The sequence below is a fragment of the Mirounga angustirostris genome, unplaced genomic scaffold, assembly GCF_029215605.1.
Source record: "Mirounga angustirostris isolate CCGP_5_RB_7025 unplaced genomic scaffold, mMirAng1.0.hap1 SCAF_13, whole genome shotgun sequence".
Lineage (NCBI taxonomy): Eukaryota > Metazoa > Chordata > Mammalia > Carnivora > Phocidae > Mirounga > Mirounga angustirostris.
Window position 1 is genome coordinate 53804486 of NW_026991721.1, and position 16940 is coordinate 53821425.

The following is a 16940-nucleotide window of genomic DNA, read 5'->3' on the forward strand; positions in this document are numbered from 1 at the left end:
CTGGGTATGGGATCTGCTTGGGATTCTCTATCTCCCCCTACTTCTGCTCCTCTCCCTACTCTCTCTCTCTCTCTCAAATTAATTAATTAATTAACTGCTTAAAAAAAAAGAAATAAAGAAATTCCACTCCTGGAAATTTAATCCACTCAAGTAAATACATCATATATATGAAGATATATTATTTATATATATAAATTTACTGCAATATTGTGCATAGTGGCAAAACAAGTAAGAAATTAGAGCCAGAGTAAATATTAAACACCCATCAACAGGGTTACAGTTAAAAAATATGGTACACCCTTATCATGGACTATGATGAAATCATTAAAAGAATGAACTAAAGAGATCTGTACAGGGCGCCTGGGTGGTGCAGCTGGTTAAGCATCCAACTCTCGGTTTTGGCTCAGGTCATGATCTCAGGGCCATGAGGTTGAGCCCCATGTTGAGCTTTGTGCTCAGCAAGGAGTCTGCTTGAGATTCTCTGCCCCTCCCGCTTGTGCTCTCTGTCTAGAAGTAAATAAATAAATATTTAAAAAAGAGAGAGAGATCTATACATGGAATATTGAACAAGAAATATAAGGTATATAATATCCACTCCAATTTTGTAAAACAGCAATTAAAACTCTTAACACACATACATATATATGTTTATGTGTCTATACTGAGATCTATGACATATACATAAAGACCATAGGAAAAAAATACAAACAGATACACAACAAATTATTAACATGGGTGAATTGGTGACTATGGGTCATGTGGACATGTGTTTTGTGTTTGGGAGATATCTTAGTTCAGGCTGCTATAATAAAATACTATGGACTGGGTGGGTTATAAACAGCAATTTATTTCCTAAGGTTCTAGAGGCTGGTAAGTCCAATATCAAGGTACCAGCTTGGTTGGTGTCTGGTGAGAGCCTGCTTCCTGGTTCACAGATAGTCCTTTCACTATAACCTCAGGAGGTGGAAGGGACAGGGATTTCCCTGGGGCCTCTTTTATAAGGGCACTAATCCCCATCCTGAGGGCAGACCCCAAAGCCCCACCTCCAAATGCCATCACACTGGGGATTAGGTTTTAACACACGGATGAGGGGGAGAAGGATGACAAACATTCAGGCTACAGCTTGTCGTTTTTTGGCAGAGTAGTGGGGGAGAAGGGCTTAAGGAAGAAGACAAAGCAAAATGTAAAAAGATGGGGGAAAAAACTGCACCTAAAATTACTTCCCATATTTTGTTAAAATTCTATTTTTCTAAATATATGTATGTATAAGTTCATTTATGTGTATGTATACATACTTGTGTGTATGTGGGGAGAGAATGATAAATAAGAATAAAATGTGCTCTTACACGTAAATACTGTCTTTGCTGAACCAAAACTTACACTAAGTACCAAAACTTTTTCATTTTAAATTTTGATTGAAAACCTTTCTAAAACTTACATATGTCCCTGTTTTCTGACCCAGGCTCTAATAATCACAACTTTTTATTCTACTGATGGTTTGGCATCAACGTGGCATAATGGAGAAAAGCACATGCCCTGAGCCTGGCAGACCTTTATTCAAACCTGCTTTGACACTTATTTGTACTGTGGTGCTGGGCAAGTCATGTCACCTTTCTGTGCCTCAGTTTCCTCATCTGTTACACAGAGATAGCATTAGCTAAAACTAACACAGTTCACTTGGTACTTCTCATTATTAATTTCAGTTATGAACTGCAACATGGAGATATACTTGGGTAAAGGACTGACACCTACACATAGAAGAGGTAATCTAGCTATGCTTCTTCACTTAGTCTGTCTTTCTTTATAGTTGGACTATTTCACCCCACCCTCGTTTTACGTGAGGTAGTGACAGTGCTATTTACAAATCCAAACACAGTGACTTTAAAGGTAAGAGCGTAGCTAATATGATTTACCACTCAATTATGTTCCAGAATAAAAGAGTAAATCACAAACAGAGCAAACTATCAACAAGCTTTCACTTCTCTTTGTTGTCAGTGTGTCTACTTTAACAGTAATCCTCTTAATTCCCCTTCTAATTTATTAAAAATGAGCACAGCAGGGCACCTGGGTGTGGCTCAGTCGGTTAAGCATCCAACTCTTGGTTTCATCTGAGGTCAAGATCTCAGGGTTGTGAGATCCAGCCCCAGGTCAAGTTCCATGCTCAGCATAGAACCTGCTTGAGATTCTCTCTCCCTGCCCCCCTCGAAACTCCATTCCCCTGCCACCCCTCCCCACTCACACACGCATGCTCTCTCCCTAAAATAAATAAATAAATATTTTAAAAAAAAAAAATGAATGGCAAAATATATGAGTTTTAGAACATAAATTCTGTGACATCTTTTGCTTACAGCTGGGTTCTTAGCCATATTCTCCATACTCATAATTATTACAGAGAGCTCGGTAGGCAGGGAGGGAAAAACTCCCTCTGCAATCCAAAGTTGGTTATCACATCCAAAATTTATAGACAGAGGTTATGCCCTTATATATCTCATCCTATCTGTTTTCTAAATATTACCTGAAGAATAATATATTTGATGTAAGCATTTCCCTTTTAAAATTGAAATTTTAAAAGAGAAAGTATTTTCTTTTTCTTTTTTTTTAAAGATTTTATTTATCTGAGAGAGAAAATGGGAAACAGAGAGCATGAGATGGGGAGGATCAGAGGGAGAAGCAGACTCCCCGCTGAGCAGGGAGCCCGATGCGGGACTCGATCCTGGGACTCTAGGATCATGATCTGAGCTGAAGGCAGTTGTTTAACCAACTGAGCCACCCAGGCGCCCGAGAAAGTATTTTCTATCAAAGCAGGGAAGGCATGAACAATTTACCTCCAGACAGCTAGATAAAGGTCTTCCAGAAAAATCCATATAAGGAGTAAGATTAAAAGTCACAAAATCCTGAAATCTCACCAGATGTTATGTGGAGGGCAGTGGCAGAAAGAAAAGAGGCAGCTGAAGGTTCACAGATCTGATTATACTTTCAACACTTTTTAGATAACGGCCTAGAAATATTTTATGACCCTCATTTTGCCAGATGCAAACCAGTAACTAGAACAACAAAATGCTAGTCCTTTGTAACCTGAAGAATAGTTCAATTTGATCAAATCAAAAGAGCATTTATTATCTGTTTAATATATATGATATGCATTGTGAGAGAATTATTACAGAGACCAATAAACAAAGATTCTTGCCTAAAGGAGCCCTCCGTTTGGGGTGCTAAGAGGAGAGAGAATCAGACAATGAAGAACTAATTCCAACACAGTAAGTACTCAATAAATACTAGCTATTAATTGCACAGGCAGTGGTGGGAGGACTTAAAATAAGGACACTAGTCCCTATAGAGTGTTCAGAACAATGTCCTTTGAATACCACATTAAGAAGTGTTTACTTTATCCTGTATGTGATGGCTCAAAGATTTCTAGGCCCAATGAGTGACAAAACTGATATATTTTTTTAAAGGTTACTCTGGCAGCAGTACAGCAGATAAAATGTACCAAAGCAATAAAAAAGATCAGAAAGCAGTAAAACATACTGGTTAAGAATACAGGCTTGCGAGCTAGACTTTCTGGACTGGAATACAGGCTACGAGGAACTACTTGTGTGACTTTGGCTAAGTTACTTAACTACTCTGTGCTCAATTTCCTCATCTGTAAATAGGAATAGAAACAATTCTCACCACAGAAGGTTGCTGTGAAAATTAAAAGAATTAATGTAAAGCAGTAAGAAAAGTTCCTGGCACAAAGTAATTGCTCAATAAATAATAGCTATCAGCTGCATGAAGGAAAAACTAGTATGGAGACTAGTTAGGAGGTCAAGAAATAGTCCCAGAAAATAGGGATGAGAACAAAGAATGGTATGTTCACTTGAGTGCCTGAGAAGATCATATACAGGACATGAGACATACAGGGGGAAAAAAGGAAGAGGAGAATAATGCCAATGAATGTAACTCTGGACATGTTAGGGCTGAGATTCCTACAGAATACGAAAGTATAAATGTCTAAAGGTCACTGGAAAATCCAGATCAGAAATCCAAAAGAAAGGAAGTAACTAGAGGTATAGATCTGAGAGTTACTAACATGTGGCTGTGTTGGGTGAAGCTGTGGTAATGGAAGAGAGTACTCAGGGAGAAAGAATAAAACAGAAGGGTTGTAGGATCTAGTCCATAGGACCTGGGGCTCCAGGATCACAACAGCATCCACAGGAACTCCAATATAACCATCAATTGTCAGGAAGATAGAGAGGAAAAAACACAGTCATATGAAATAATCCCTTCCTTCAAGAAGTTTTCAATGTCATTAAGGAGAAAAGACATACACCTATTAAATAATTTTATCGTGATTGTTCAGGATTAATAAAAGTAAGGCTAAAAGCAGAGGTGGTAGACATTAGAATGGCAAGAAAAGAAAGAGAAATTAAGCTGAAAATTGAAAAAACTAATGCTAACATAAAGAAACACTGGCATAGAGGAGAAAGCTAATTCTAAGATGGGGGAAGGAAAGGAGAAAATGAAAACTATTATGTATTGAATGTCTACTAATATGCCAGTAGCTGACTTAGGATCTTTCAAGTATTTTATCTTATTTAATTCTCAGAATATCCCTATGAAATAAATATTACTGCCATTATACAAAAGTAGTTTGAGGCATACCAAAGTAATTTGCCCAAAGTCTTACATCCAGTTATGGGCATATGACAGTGTTAGGACTGGAACTTAGGTGGAGGACCCATGATTATCCACCATACTTCCATTTCTCCAACTGGCAAAAATAGGACATGTCAAGAAGGGGAAAGGGGCAATAAAAACTGTACTAGAAGAAAACCTGAATTATTAATTATTCTCACTTATCTCACTACAGTAGAGCTACCTATTTGAAGAAGTATGAAAGGGGGAAAAATGACTTTTTAAAAATCAAAAGTAATCTTTCAGGGAGCCTGGGTGGCTCAGTTGGTTAAGCGACTGCCTTCGGCTCAGGTCATGGTCCTGGAGTCCCGGGATCGAGTCCCACATCGGGCTCCCTGCTCAGCGGGGAGTCTGCTTCTCCCTCTGACCCTCACCCCTCTCATGCTCTCTCTCTCATTCTTTCTCTCTCAAATAAATAAAATCTTAAAAATAAAATAAAATAAAAATAAAAAGTAATCTTTCAATCTCAGAGAACAGATAGGATTATAGATGTCTCCTGCTTCCAGCCCCATCCCACTGATTCCATGCCGTCCCCACAGTTAGAAATCTAAATTGCACACCCGACCATGTCACTCGTTCTCTCTCTCATCTTTCAATAACTCTGTACCACCAAGAGGATTAAAAAAAAAAAACATCAGAACCTAAAGGAGAAAGTTATCTAATAAGCCTAGAAACTCCTTAACCTAGAAGGAATAAAAGAGGAAAAAAAGGGGCGCCTGGGTGGCTCAGTCGTTAAGCGCCTGCCTTCGGCTCAGGTCATGATCCCAGGGTCCTGGGATTGAGCCCCACATCGGGCTCCCTGCTCGGCGGGAAGCCTGCTTCTCCCTCTCCCACTCCCCCTGCTTGTGTTCCCTCTCTCACTGTGTCTCTCTCTGTCAAATAAATAAATAAAATCTTTAAAAAAAAAAAAAAAAGAGGAAAAAAAGTTAACTTCTAAAAATAAATGCTCACTTGTAATTTATAATCCAACTTTTCTCACTTTAAAACCATAAAATAAATGAAATTTCAGGTGCCAGTTAAAGAGCAACATTGACACCTTGTGGTGAACATCCTAATTTAAGGGTAATGAGTCAAATGTAAGGAGTAAAGTGGCTCCTAATTAAATGTCTACTTACATGAAAACTAACCCTTAATCCAGGAATTTCCAAGGCTTAAAGAAGCAAAATGTAATTACTACCACACACACTGAATGTAACTTTGGAAAGAGCTGCTATTACTTTGGTAACATTGAAATCAGCCTACATTCTTAACTACTGGCAGAAAAATCTGAATAAAACCTCAGGTTACTGTTTTCTTACAAATGGTACAACGCATCCACCTGAAGGGGTTCTAATGCTCTGGTCGTAGGCGTTGCAAAATCCCTGCCTAGTCAAGATTTCCTATTTTTCTGTAACATTCACATTATAGGAAGTGGAAGGAAATACACAGTGAAAGTTATTAACTAGAATATACTCTCAAAAAACAGAATCAAGAGACCTGGGTTCTAGTCCTGATTCCAAATGGCACAGAATTTTGTGAAGTTAAGTGATATTAAAGAATTCAGACTCTATGTTTTCACATAAAATTACAGATCAAGAAGTAACAATTTCACACACCAAAAAAGGATCAAGGGAAAAGGTATATTTTTAAAAATTACTCCCATTCAGGTACAATGTTGCCTGAGTTAAAGAAGGGAAACTAAACAAAATTGATCAGCACAAAATTACGTTTCCCAACAAGCATAAATCATGCCAAGAACTATGAGAAAAGAAGAGCTTCTGATATAGCAAACAGATAGATGGTGGTTACTCCTTACTGATGTCTAACAGAATTATCACAGAAAGTTCCATTTTACTCATTAATGTTGATTACTACAATGTCAAGTTTCTAGTTCCAGAGTAACTCTCTGGGCTCAGGTAATTTGGTTGATAAATGGACACTTGATCTGGTTCAAAAGAGTATGTCTATGTTACCAGCTATAATGATTTACACAATGCTAATGACAAGGCCACTGTTAATAAGGCAAATCAGACTGCTAACACACGTGAGGAATCTGGAAAGCATCCTAGAAATGAGACCCCCAAGAGACATATCATTGCAAGAATCAATGTTAAATAATTGAGCACTAACTACCAAATTCCCCCAATAACTTTGAATTTATGGAGGGCTCTGTGATTTTCAGAAAATTTTCTCTGTCATTATGCTATGCGCACCTTATAACCACCTTATAACCACCAATCTAGGAAGGTAAGTGAGACTCTGAAAAGGATCTGCAAAACTTGCTTGCAGTAAAACTTCACACCCACCTCCAGTCTGGCTCTTACTTGCTGTGTGCTCTCAGATAAATCCTGTAATGCCTCTTGGCCTCAGCTTCTACACTGAAGACAAGGGCTGATCCCTGATGTCTGAATACAAAAAACTTCAGAGTGTAAGATAATAAATATGGAAATGCTTGTAAGCTACACAAATTTATAATATTACTGCCTCTACCTTTTAGAAGAATCAGAGAAGTTAAATGAATTTGGATAAACCAGGGACAATTGAAGTCAAGGTCAAGTTAACCAAAGCATTCTCTATTGTACCACATTGCTTCTCAAGATCCTACAGCATTTCTTCAGTTCATATTTTCCTGTCTCGTCACAGAGCATTCAACACTGCTTGAATCTCTACTCCCTTAGTTTCTATGATGCTGTCTTTCCCCAATCCTCCTCTTTTCACTGACTTCATATTTCTCTTTCTTTTGGTTCCACTGATTTCTCTAATAAGATCACACCATCTCACACTTGGACAGTATCTTTAAAATAGCAAAATCCATACCCTCATTTCATGAGGAAAATAGGTCAAGAAATATTAGTGGCTTACTCACATTTCGAACTATTTCTGTACATTGCTCTTTTCAATACTTAAAACTCAATGTAGCCCCAAACTGAATAGACTCAAAAAAATACAAGTTATATATTCTGACACCTCCTGCTTTCTATCTCCACCATCCAATTACTAAATCCTGTTCATTCTCTTACATATCCTAAGAAGTCAAAGTGAAAGTACCTCTCAGATAAGAATCAAAAGTCATCAAATGTCTGTGGTTACTTTAGTTGAAATCATTGTCTCTTAAGAGCAATTTACACAGGCCATGTGACCAAACTTTATCATCATGTATAATAAGATTCAAGATTTGCAAAGAAAAGGCCCATTTCATAATGTTTATAAAATAAACAATCATCCAATTGGACAAGAGTCCAACCATCCTTCTGGACTCTTCCTCCAGTAGATATATTGAGGATGTCTAATGGTCTGAAATTTATGATGTGTTATGTAAACATTAGAAAAATACTGCCAAAATCAAATTTCAATGAACCATCTGTCTGAGTAGGGTGAACATAGGCTGAGTGTCACTGTTACCTTTATTTTGAACTGCATTTATTTTGGTTGCCTGCCTCTTGAGAAAATGTCCTTGATGATCTACCACATTGAAAATTAAAAACAAATATAGAAATGTTTCAAAATTAAGCCCAGACATTATGAAAATATAGAGTTAAGGCAGTTAGTTAAGCCTCTGGGCATGAGATTTATGCAAAGCTCCTTTGCCTTGCCAAACATGATTCTTTTAGATGAAGAGCAGGTCAAAACTCTAAGCCATGTCTGGGGCTATTGGAGGGCTTTTCTAGTAATGCTGTAGTTGTTAAGATTTTCATAAGTCTAAATTTTGTACCTCTGGTTGCTGCTCTTTATAGTACAGAAAACCAGAAACGGCTCATGTCCCTGTTTTAAGATCACTGGCTTCCAGTCATTCTCTCCCACTATCCAGAGAAAGGAAATGGCGTTCCAACGGCTTTGTGAAAGAGATAAACTTAAATCACTGTAGCTACAAAATTTATGAAGCTCTCACTAAAAAATGTTAAGCCTGAATAACAGCTTCTAAAGCTCCCATACGACTCCTCACACAGAAATGTCACAAACTCAAAATGAAGAACATTCTTTAGAAAATGCAGGAGGTCTAAGAAGTTTCTTACCGCAGCAAAGAGAAGACATCATAAGAATTGCGAACACAGTTCTGATCCACCTGAAGAAGAATATTCTTCTGAGCATTTGAATAACCCTGAAAGACATTAATCAGCAAATTAATGAAAGTAAAACAAAATAAAATATGTGTAAAAATTAATCTTATTGTTTGTCTTCTGAAAATTATGATTTAGAAACACCTCAGTAAATTCAAATCACTAAGGGATTCCAAAAAGTAAAATTTCCATATAACTGAAGTTTAACCTTTTAAGTGAATTTAAAATAAATATCTTCTAGTATTTTCCCAGAGAAACCATGTTTCACATTATAAATTGTAGTGAACTTCCCAGGGAAGCCCCAGAAGTCTTTTTGACATATTATGTGACTGAAGACAAGTATTAACAATAATATTTCAAGGGGCGCCTGGGTAGCTCAGTCAGTTAAGCATCCAACTCTTGATTTCGGCTCAGGTCATGATCTCGGGGCCTGAGATGGAGAAGCATCTACATCATGCTCTTCACTCAGCAGGGAGTCTGCTTGAGATTCTCTCTCTCCCTCTGCCCCTCCCCCCTCCCGTTTGCTCCCTCCCTCTCCCTCTCTAATAAATAAATAAATCCTTAAAAAAAAATAATATTTCAAGTATGTGTAGCCATCGCATGTAATGTTTTTATGGGGAAAGGAATTCCAAGTTCTAAGTAGTAATACCAGAAGCAAATATTTCCACTAGCGGAATAAAGGTGGTGGGAGCACCAGAGAGAAAACAGCAAAATTCCATAAGAAGAACAGAACAGGTAACTGTCATTTAAGAAATACAAAGTAAATAGGAGTCAAGAAAAAAGGACTCTGGACCCAGACCACCTGGATTATAATTTAAGCCCTTAATACACCAGTTCTGTGATCTTGAGCAAGGCACCTTAACTCTCTTAGTTTAACTTTGGTTTGTTTTTTCATCTAGAACATGGAGATAATATTATCTACCTCACCAATTACTGTGGGAATTAAAAGAGCATTATTTGTAAAGTGAAATGTATGTAATAAGCACTATAAAATGTTTGCTACAATCTAATATAAGCATTTTTTTAATTACATTGCCACAGACATTAGAAGGTTATTAGGAGAATATGAACAACTTTATGCTAACATATTTGACAATGTAGATGCATCAGACACCCTCCTTGAAAAAAATCCAACATGCCAAAATTGAAATGAAACAACATCTGAATAATCCTATATCTATTTTTTAAGTGAATAAATAATAGAAAAGCTTCCCACAAAACAGTCTAGGTCCAGATGACTTCACTGATGAGTTCTATCAAACATTTAAGAAATAACATCAATTTAACACACACACACACAAAATAAAACAGAGGAAAAAAGAACAATTTCCAACTCATAAGGTCAACATTACTGATGCTAAAACTTGACACAGACATCACACACACACACACACACACACACACTTATAAACCAATATCCCTCATGAACACAAAGAAATCCTTAGCAAAATATTAGCAAATTGAACTAGTAATACATTATAAAGATAAAACAGTAACACACCATTATTGACCAAATTTATTCTAAGAATACAATATTGGTTTAGCATTTTAAAAAATCAATCAATTAGAAAAATACATGATACAATCATAAATCTTGATAGGCACACGATTATGAAGATGTAACATGACAATAACATAGAGGTGGGGCTTCAGAGCTATACAGAAGAAAAGTTTTTGTATAATATTAAAATTAAGTTGGTATTAAACTACATGATTATAAATTAAGATGCTGATTGTAATCCCGAGGGCAACCACTAAGAAAATAACTAAAAGATACATTGTAGTGTATGTATGAGAGATGATAAAGAAATCAAAATATCACATGAGAAAACATATAGCACAAAAGAAGGTAGTAATGGAGGAGCAGAGAAAAAAGATATAAGAAACAAACAAAAATAGCAGAAGTCCTTCTGTCTCTGTAATTAATTAAGTGTAAATGTATTAAACACTCCAATTAAAAGGCAGAGATTGGCTGAACGGATTTCGTTTTAATGCTGTCTACAAGAGTTGCACTTCAGAAACAAAAACACAAATAAGTTGAAAATGAAAGTACACAAAGATATTCCATGCAAGCAGTAACCAAAAGAGAGCTGGAGTGGCTATACTAATATCAGACAAATAGACTTTAAGACAAAAAATGTTACAAGAGACAAAGAAGGACATTGTATAGTGAAAAAAGGGTCAAGAATATATAAATGGTTATAAACATATATGCACCTAATGACATATAATAAAATATATGAATCAAAAACTGACAAAACTAAAGTGGGAAATAGCTGGAGATGTCAACATCCCACCTAACAATGGAAAGCACAGCCATATAAAAGATACACAAGGAAATATAAGACATGAATAATACCATAAATCAACTAGACCTAATAGACGTATATAGAATGTTCCACTTAACACAACCATATATACATTCTTCTCAGTGCATATGGAACATTCTCCAAGCTGGACCGTATGTTCAGCCACAAAACAAGTCTCAATAAATTATTAAAAGTTGCAATCATACAAAGTATCTTATCTGACCGTAATGGAATGAAACTAGACATCAGTAACAGAAGGAAATATGGAAAATCCACAAACTGCAAAGTAAACAACATACTCTTAAACAAGCAGTGGGTCGAAGAACAAATCACAAGGAAAATTATTAAATACTCTGAGGTGAATAAAAATGAAAGTACAAGGATGCCTGGGTGATTCAGTCGGTTAAGCGTCTGCCTTCAGCTCAGGTCATGATCCCAGGATCCTGGGATCGAGTCCCACATCGGGCTCCTTGCTCAGCGGGGAACCTGCTTCTCCCTCTGCCTGCCGCCCCCCCCTGCCTGTGCTCTTTCTCTCTCACTCTCTCTGACAAATGAATAAATAAAATCTTTTTTTAAAAAATGGAAGTACAACATATCAAAACATATGTGATATAATGAAAAAGTACTAAGGGAAATTTACAGCTGTAAACATCTACATTAAAAAAAAAAGGTACTGAAGAGTTCAAATTAATAACCCAAACTTCCACCTTAAGGAACTAGAAAAAGAACAAACTAAGCCCAAAATAAGGGAAGAATTAATAAATATTAGAGCTGAGATCCAGAAAAGAGAATACAAAAACAATAGAGAAAATCAACAAACCAAAAGTTAGTTCTTTGAAAGATCAACAAAATTGACAAACCTCAAGCTTAGACTAAGAAAAAAAGAGAGAGAAGACTCAAATCACTAAAATCAAGAATGAAAATGGGAACATTACCAACCTTATAGAAACAAAAGTGTTACAGAACACTTGTAGTGTTATTAACAATTGTATGTCAATAAATCAGATAATCTAGATAAAATGGAAATTCCTGGAAACACAACAACTCTCTAAAATGACTCAAGAAGAAACAGAAAATCTGAACAGCCCTACAAGAAGTTGTTGAGATAAGTCAAGTCATTGATTAGCTAAACTACTCCCTGATATTGCTGCCTCAGCATCCATTTTGTTTGGCCAAGGGGCCTGCAAGGACCTTTAACTGACTAGACCTCTTAGGGAAGCACATGTCCTAAATAGCAGTCCACAGAGATACAAGCAATATAAATTTGCTTACAAGAATTAATGAAAGGACTTGTGATCAATGGTCTCTCCTGGTTCCCAGTGCCTGTATGCCTTAAGCGCCCCTGAGATAAAAATCCTGGTGAGCTTACCAAAACCCTACTCTTTTGGTTTGAACTGACAAATCCAGCTCTAGCCCAGGATCTCCAAAGCACTCCACCCAGAGACCTAATAAAGGCACTGTACTCCAGGTCCTACCTCTCTCTACACTCTGCCCTGATCTCCCTGTGGGGCCCCTTAATGCGTGCCCTTGTAATTCCTCCAGGACCTGTAAGTAAAAACCTTTTCTATTTCAATTTCTCTTGTGGTCTGTTGTCGAACCATGGCTCACCAACCAGCACTCTGTGCTCCACCTAATAAATGTTAATTTAATAAAATCATAACACAAGAAGCTGAAATCAGTAATCATAAAACTCCCAGCAAAGAAAAGCCCAGAACCACATGATTTGACTGGTGAATTCTACCAATCATTTAAAGAAAAAATAGCACCAATCCTTCTCAAAAAAATGAAAGAGGAGGAAATACTTCTTACCTCATTCTATGATGCCAGTATTACCCAGATACCAAAGCCAGACAATAATATCACAAGAAAATTATAGATCAATATCCCTTATGAATATATATATATGCAAAAGTCTTCAAAAAAATACTAGCAAAGCTAATCCAACCACATATTAAAAAACGTAAACCACTGGCCAACAATTCCACTTCTAGGTATATACCCAAAAGAACTGAAAGCAAAAACTCAAAAAGATATTTGTACATCCATGTTCAGAGGAGTATTATTCACAATAGTCAAGAGGTAGAAGCAACTCAAGTGTCTACCAACAGCTGAACAGATAAACAAAACATGCTATATTAATATAACGAAATATCATTTAGTCTTAAAAAGGAAAGAAATTCTGACACATGCTATAATACAGATGACCTTTGAGATGATTTATGTTTTAAGTAAAATAAGTCAGTGACAAAAGAACAAATACTGTATGATCCCATTCACATAATATACCTAGAGTAGTCAAATTTGTAAAGCAGAAAGTAGAAGTGTGAGTGCCAGGGGGTTGGGGGAAGGGGAGATAGGGAGTTATTGCTTAATGGGTAGTTTTTCAGTTTTACAAAATGAAGAAAGTTGTGGAGATGGATAGTGGTGATGGCTGCACAACAATGTGAACACACTCAATGCGCATTATGTATATCCCACCACAGTTTAAAAGTAATTTTTTTAAAAAGGATTATATACGAGGAACAAATGGGATTTATCTGAGGTATGTAAGGGTGGCTCAAGAAATGAAAATCAGTGTAATACACCAAGTTGGAAAGACTCACATTTCCCAATTTCAAGACGTAGTACAAAGCAACAGTAATCAAAACAGTGTGGTCCTGGCATACAGATAGATATATAGACCAATGAAATAGAACTGATAATCTATAAATAAACTCACACACCTGTGGTCAACTGATTTTAGACAAAGGTACCAAGACTACTCACTGGAAAAATAATAGTCTTGTCAACAAATGATGCTGAAACAACTGGATAGCCATATGCAAAAAAGAATGACTTGGACCCATCCCTAACACTATATATAAAAATTACTTCAAAATAGATCAAAGGCCTAATTGTAAGAGCTAAAACTATAAAACTATTTGAAGAAAGCACAGGGGGTACACCTATATAACCTCAGATTTGCCAATGGATTCTTAGCTATGACACCAAAAGCATGAGCAACAAATGCAATAAATATGACTTCTCAAAATTAAAAACTTTGTGCATCAAAGGACACTATAAGAAAGTGAAAAAACCCATAAAATGGGAGAAAATATTTGCAAATCATAAATCTGATAAAGGTCTCACATCTAAAGTATATAAAGAACTGTAACAACCATAAAATGACAAACAATCCACTTAAAAAATGGGCAAATGACTTAGAGACATTTCTCAAAAAAAGATATACAAATAGCCAACAAGCACATGAAAAGATGTTCAAAATCATTAGTCATTAGAAAAAGGTGAATCAAAACCACAATGAGATACTAATTCATACCCACTAAGATAACTAAAAAACAAATAAACAAACCAACAAATAAACAAACAAGCAAAATTTTTAAAATATTTTAAGTAATCTCTATGCCCAAAGTGGGTCTTGAACCCCAAGATCAAGAGTCACATGTTCTACTGACTGAGCCAGCCAGGCACCCCAAAAATTTTTAACTTGAAAAAAAAAAAACCACAGAAAATAAGTGGTGGCAAGGATGTAGAGAAATTAGAACCCTCCTATAATGCCACTGGGAATGTAAAACGTCGGCCACTGTTTTTAAAAAAAAAAAAAAAAAAGTTTGGCAATTCCTCAAAAAGTCAAACATAGAATTACCATATGACCCAGCCAATCCACTCCTAGGTATATACCTGAAAGAAATGAAAACAGGTCCGCAAACAAATACTTGTATACAAATGTTCATAGCAACATTATTCACAATAGCCAAAAGGTAGAAACCACCCAAATATCCATCAATGGATAAATGGTTAAACAAAATGAAGTATATCAAGACAATGAGGTATTTCTTAGCCACAGAAAGGAAAGAAGTATTAGCACATGCTACACATAGATGCACCTCAAAAACATCAGGCTAAGTGAATGTGGACAGACACATTTTTTTCTCTTAAAAAATCATCCATACCCACTAACATACAACTAAAAGCAATACATTATAGCAAGAAAAGGAGAATTCAAATGAAAGCCAGGATCCCGGGTTTTAATCCACTCTGCCCGTCATGGAAATGAGGAAAACAATTTAACTCTCCTCTAGGCCTTAGTTTCCTTAACTATAAAATGAGATGAAACTACTAGTAATAAAAACAAAAATAAAAACTGACAGCAATACACATAAGAGTAACATTTATGAGCATTTACAGTATGCCAGGTAGTGTTCTTTTCCAAGTTAATATTAACAATTTAAATGTTCATATGTTAAGGGTTAACATATTTTTCACACAATCCTGTGGAACAGGGACTATTATTATCCCCACTTTAAAGGTGAGGAAACTGAGATGCAAGGAGGATTAAGTAGAAGAGCCATGCAGTCTGGCTCCACAGCCCATTTTCTTAATGACCATGCTATACTTGATCTCTAAGACCTTTCCAGTTCTAAAATTCTGGGTCCATGTACATTTAAGGCAACTTAAGAACATTATTAAACCCTTCTGCCTCAGCCACCACTTAGCAATTAACATTCTTAAAATATGCTAAGAGCCTTGTTCTGAATGACATCTAACTTCACCACATGTGTGATCCTGACAGACCTCTGATGAAGGATTATAATGGAAAGAAATGGCTCGTTTGTATCTGGTTATCTGTGTGAGATACTGCCAAGTGCCAAAGAGCCCAGAGGAGATTTACATGTCACTCAAAATTCTTCTGAAGCCAGGCCTAACAATGCTTTTTCAAGGAAGGGAATAGGCACCAGTCTGGGTGAGTGCCTATTAAATTGTTCAAGAAAACAGATGATTAATTTCACATACCCAGTGAGCAGGAGTAATTCCAGGCAGATGATAGGTGCGTTTCTAGACCAGGGGTCAACAACCTTTGTCAATGGCCAGATAGTAAATATTTCAGGCTTTGCAAGCTACATTTCACCTCTATGGCATATTCTTTGTTTTCTCCTTCAAATTCTTCACAAATGTAAAAACCATTCTTAGCTGTTAGGCCATACAAAACCATGTGCTAGACTATGGTTTGCTTACCCCTACAGTAGGTCATTGGATAAGTCCCTTTTTAAATGATGTTACTGTATATTTTGAGAGTTTTTAGCTGCTACAACAGTCACAAGACCAGCCTTAACTTTATTAGAATTATAAATTATACTATAATAATCCAGTTGACAGGATAACCGATTATGAAGCAAACAGTATTATACACATACTTATTTATTTCAGTGTTTATCGAATACCTAATACATACAGGTGTCAGGCAATTGTTACCATCCTTATAAAAGTACGCAACCCAGGACACTATGATGTATATAACCCAGTTAAGGTTCCAATGAAGTAAAAACTGCAAAGGTGCAATAGGAAAGGTTAAAAAGGAAATAGCTACAGGGTTCTGATGTGGTAAAGAGTCCATCTAGTAAGAGAAGGAACATCAAAGGCTGCAGGGGTGGCAGTAATTGAGATAGATTAAGAAGTATTAAAAAGCTGAATGGCAGTGAAGGAAAGTCCCACACAGCCTGAACACCTTTAGCCAAAGCATGACAGTGGGAAAACACAAGTTGCATTCAGAGAAAATTAAGTAGTGGTCCAATTTGTTCAGCTTCAATGACATGGAAATTACTTGGAACCCTGGAGAGGAAAACAGTGGGAAACAGGGTTGAATAAGTAGCTTGGGAGGGCCAGAGTAGAGAAAGGCTTGAATGGCATGCTGAAAAGTGGAGACAATCCCCAGGCAATAAGGACTCATGAAAGGTTTCTGACAATACAGCATAATGACCAGAGATGCATTTAAGGAAAGTTACTCTGGTAATGACAAATATGATGCATTAGAGAAGGCAGAATGTCCAAATGCCAGTTAGCAGGCTATTCTAAAAATCCACACATACTAGAGATAATAATAAGAGCTCAAACACTGAGAGAAAGAAGAGATAAAAGC

The 16940-nt window shown here is 36.5% G+C and overlaps 1 protein-coding gene across 3 annotated transcripts in view; it reads right to left on the reverse strand.

Annotated features, from left to right (window-relative positions):
* Positions 1-16940, reverse strand: part of UVRAG (UV radiation resistance associated) — a 318993-nt gene that overhangs the window by 221563 nt on the left and 80490 nt on the right. For all 3 annotated transcript variants that reach the window (XM_064576913.1, XM_064576912.1, XM_064576914.1), the window contains one exon: positions 8670-8755. In XM_064576913.1, the coding sequence (XP_064432983.1) occupies positions 8670-8755 (86 nt within the window). The remainder of the gene's footprint in view (positions 1-8669; positions 8756-16940) is intronic.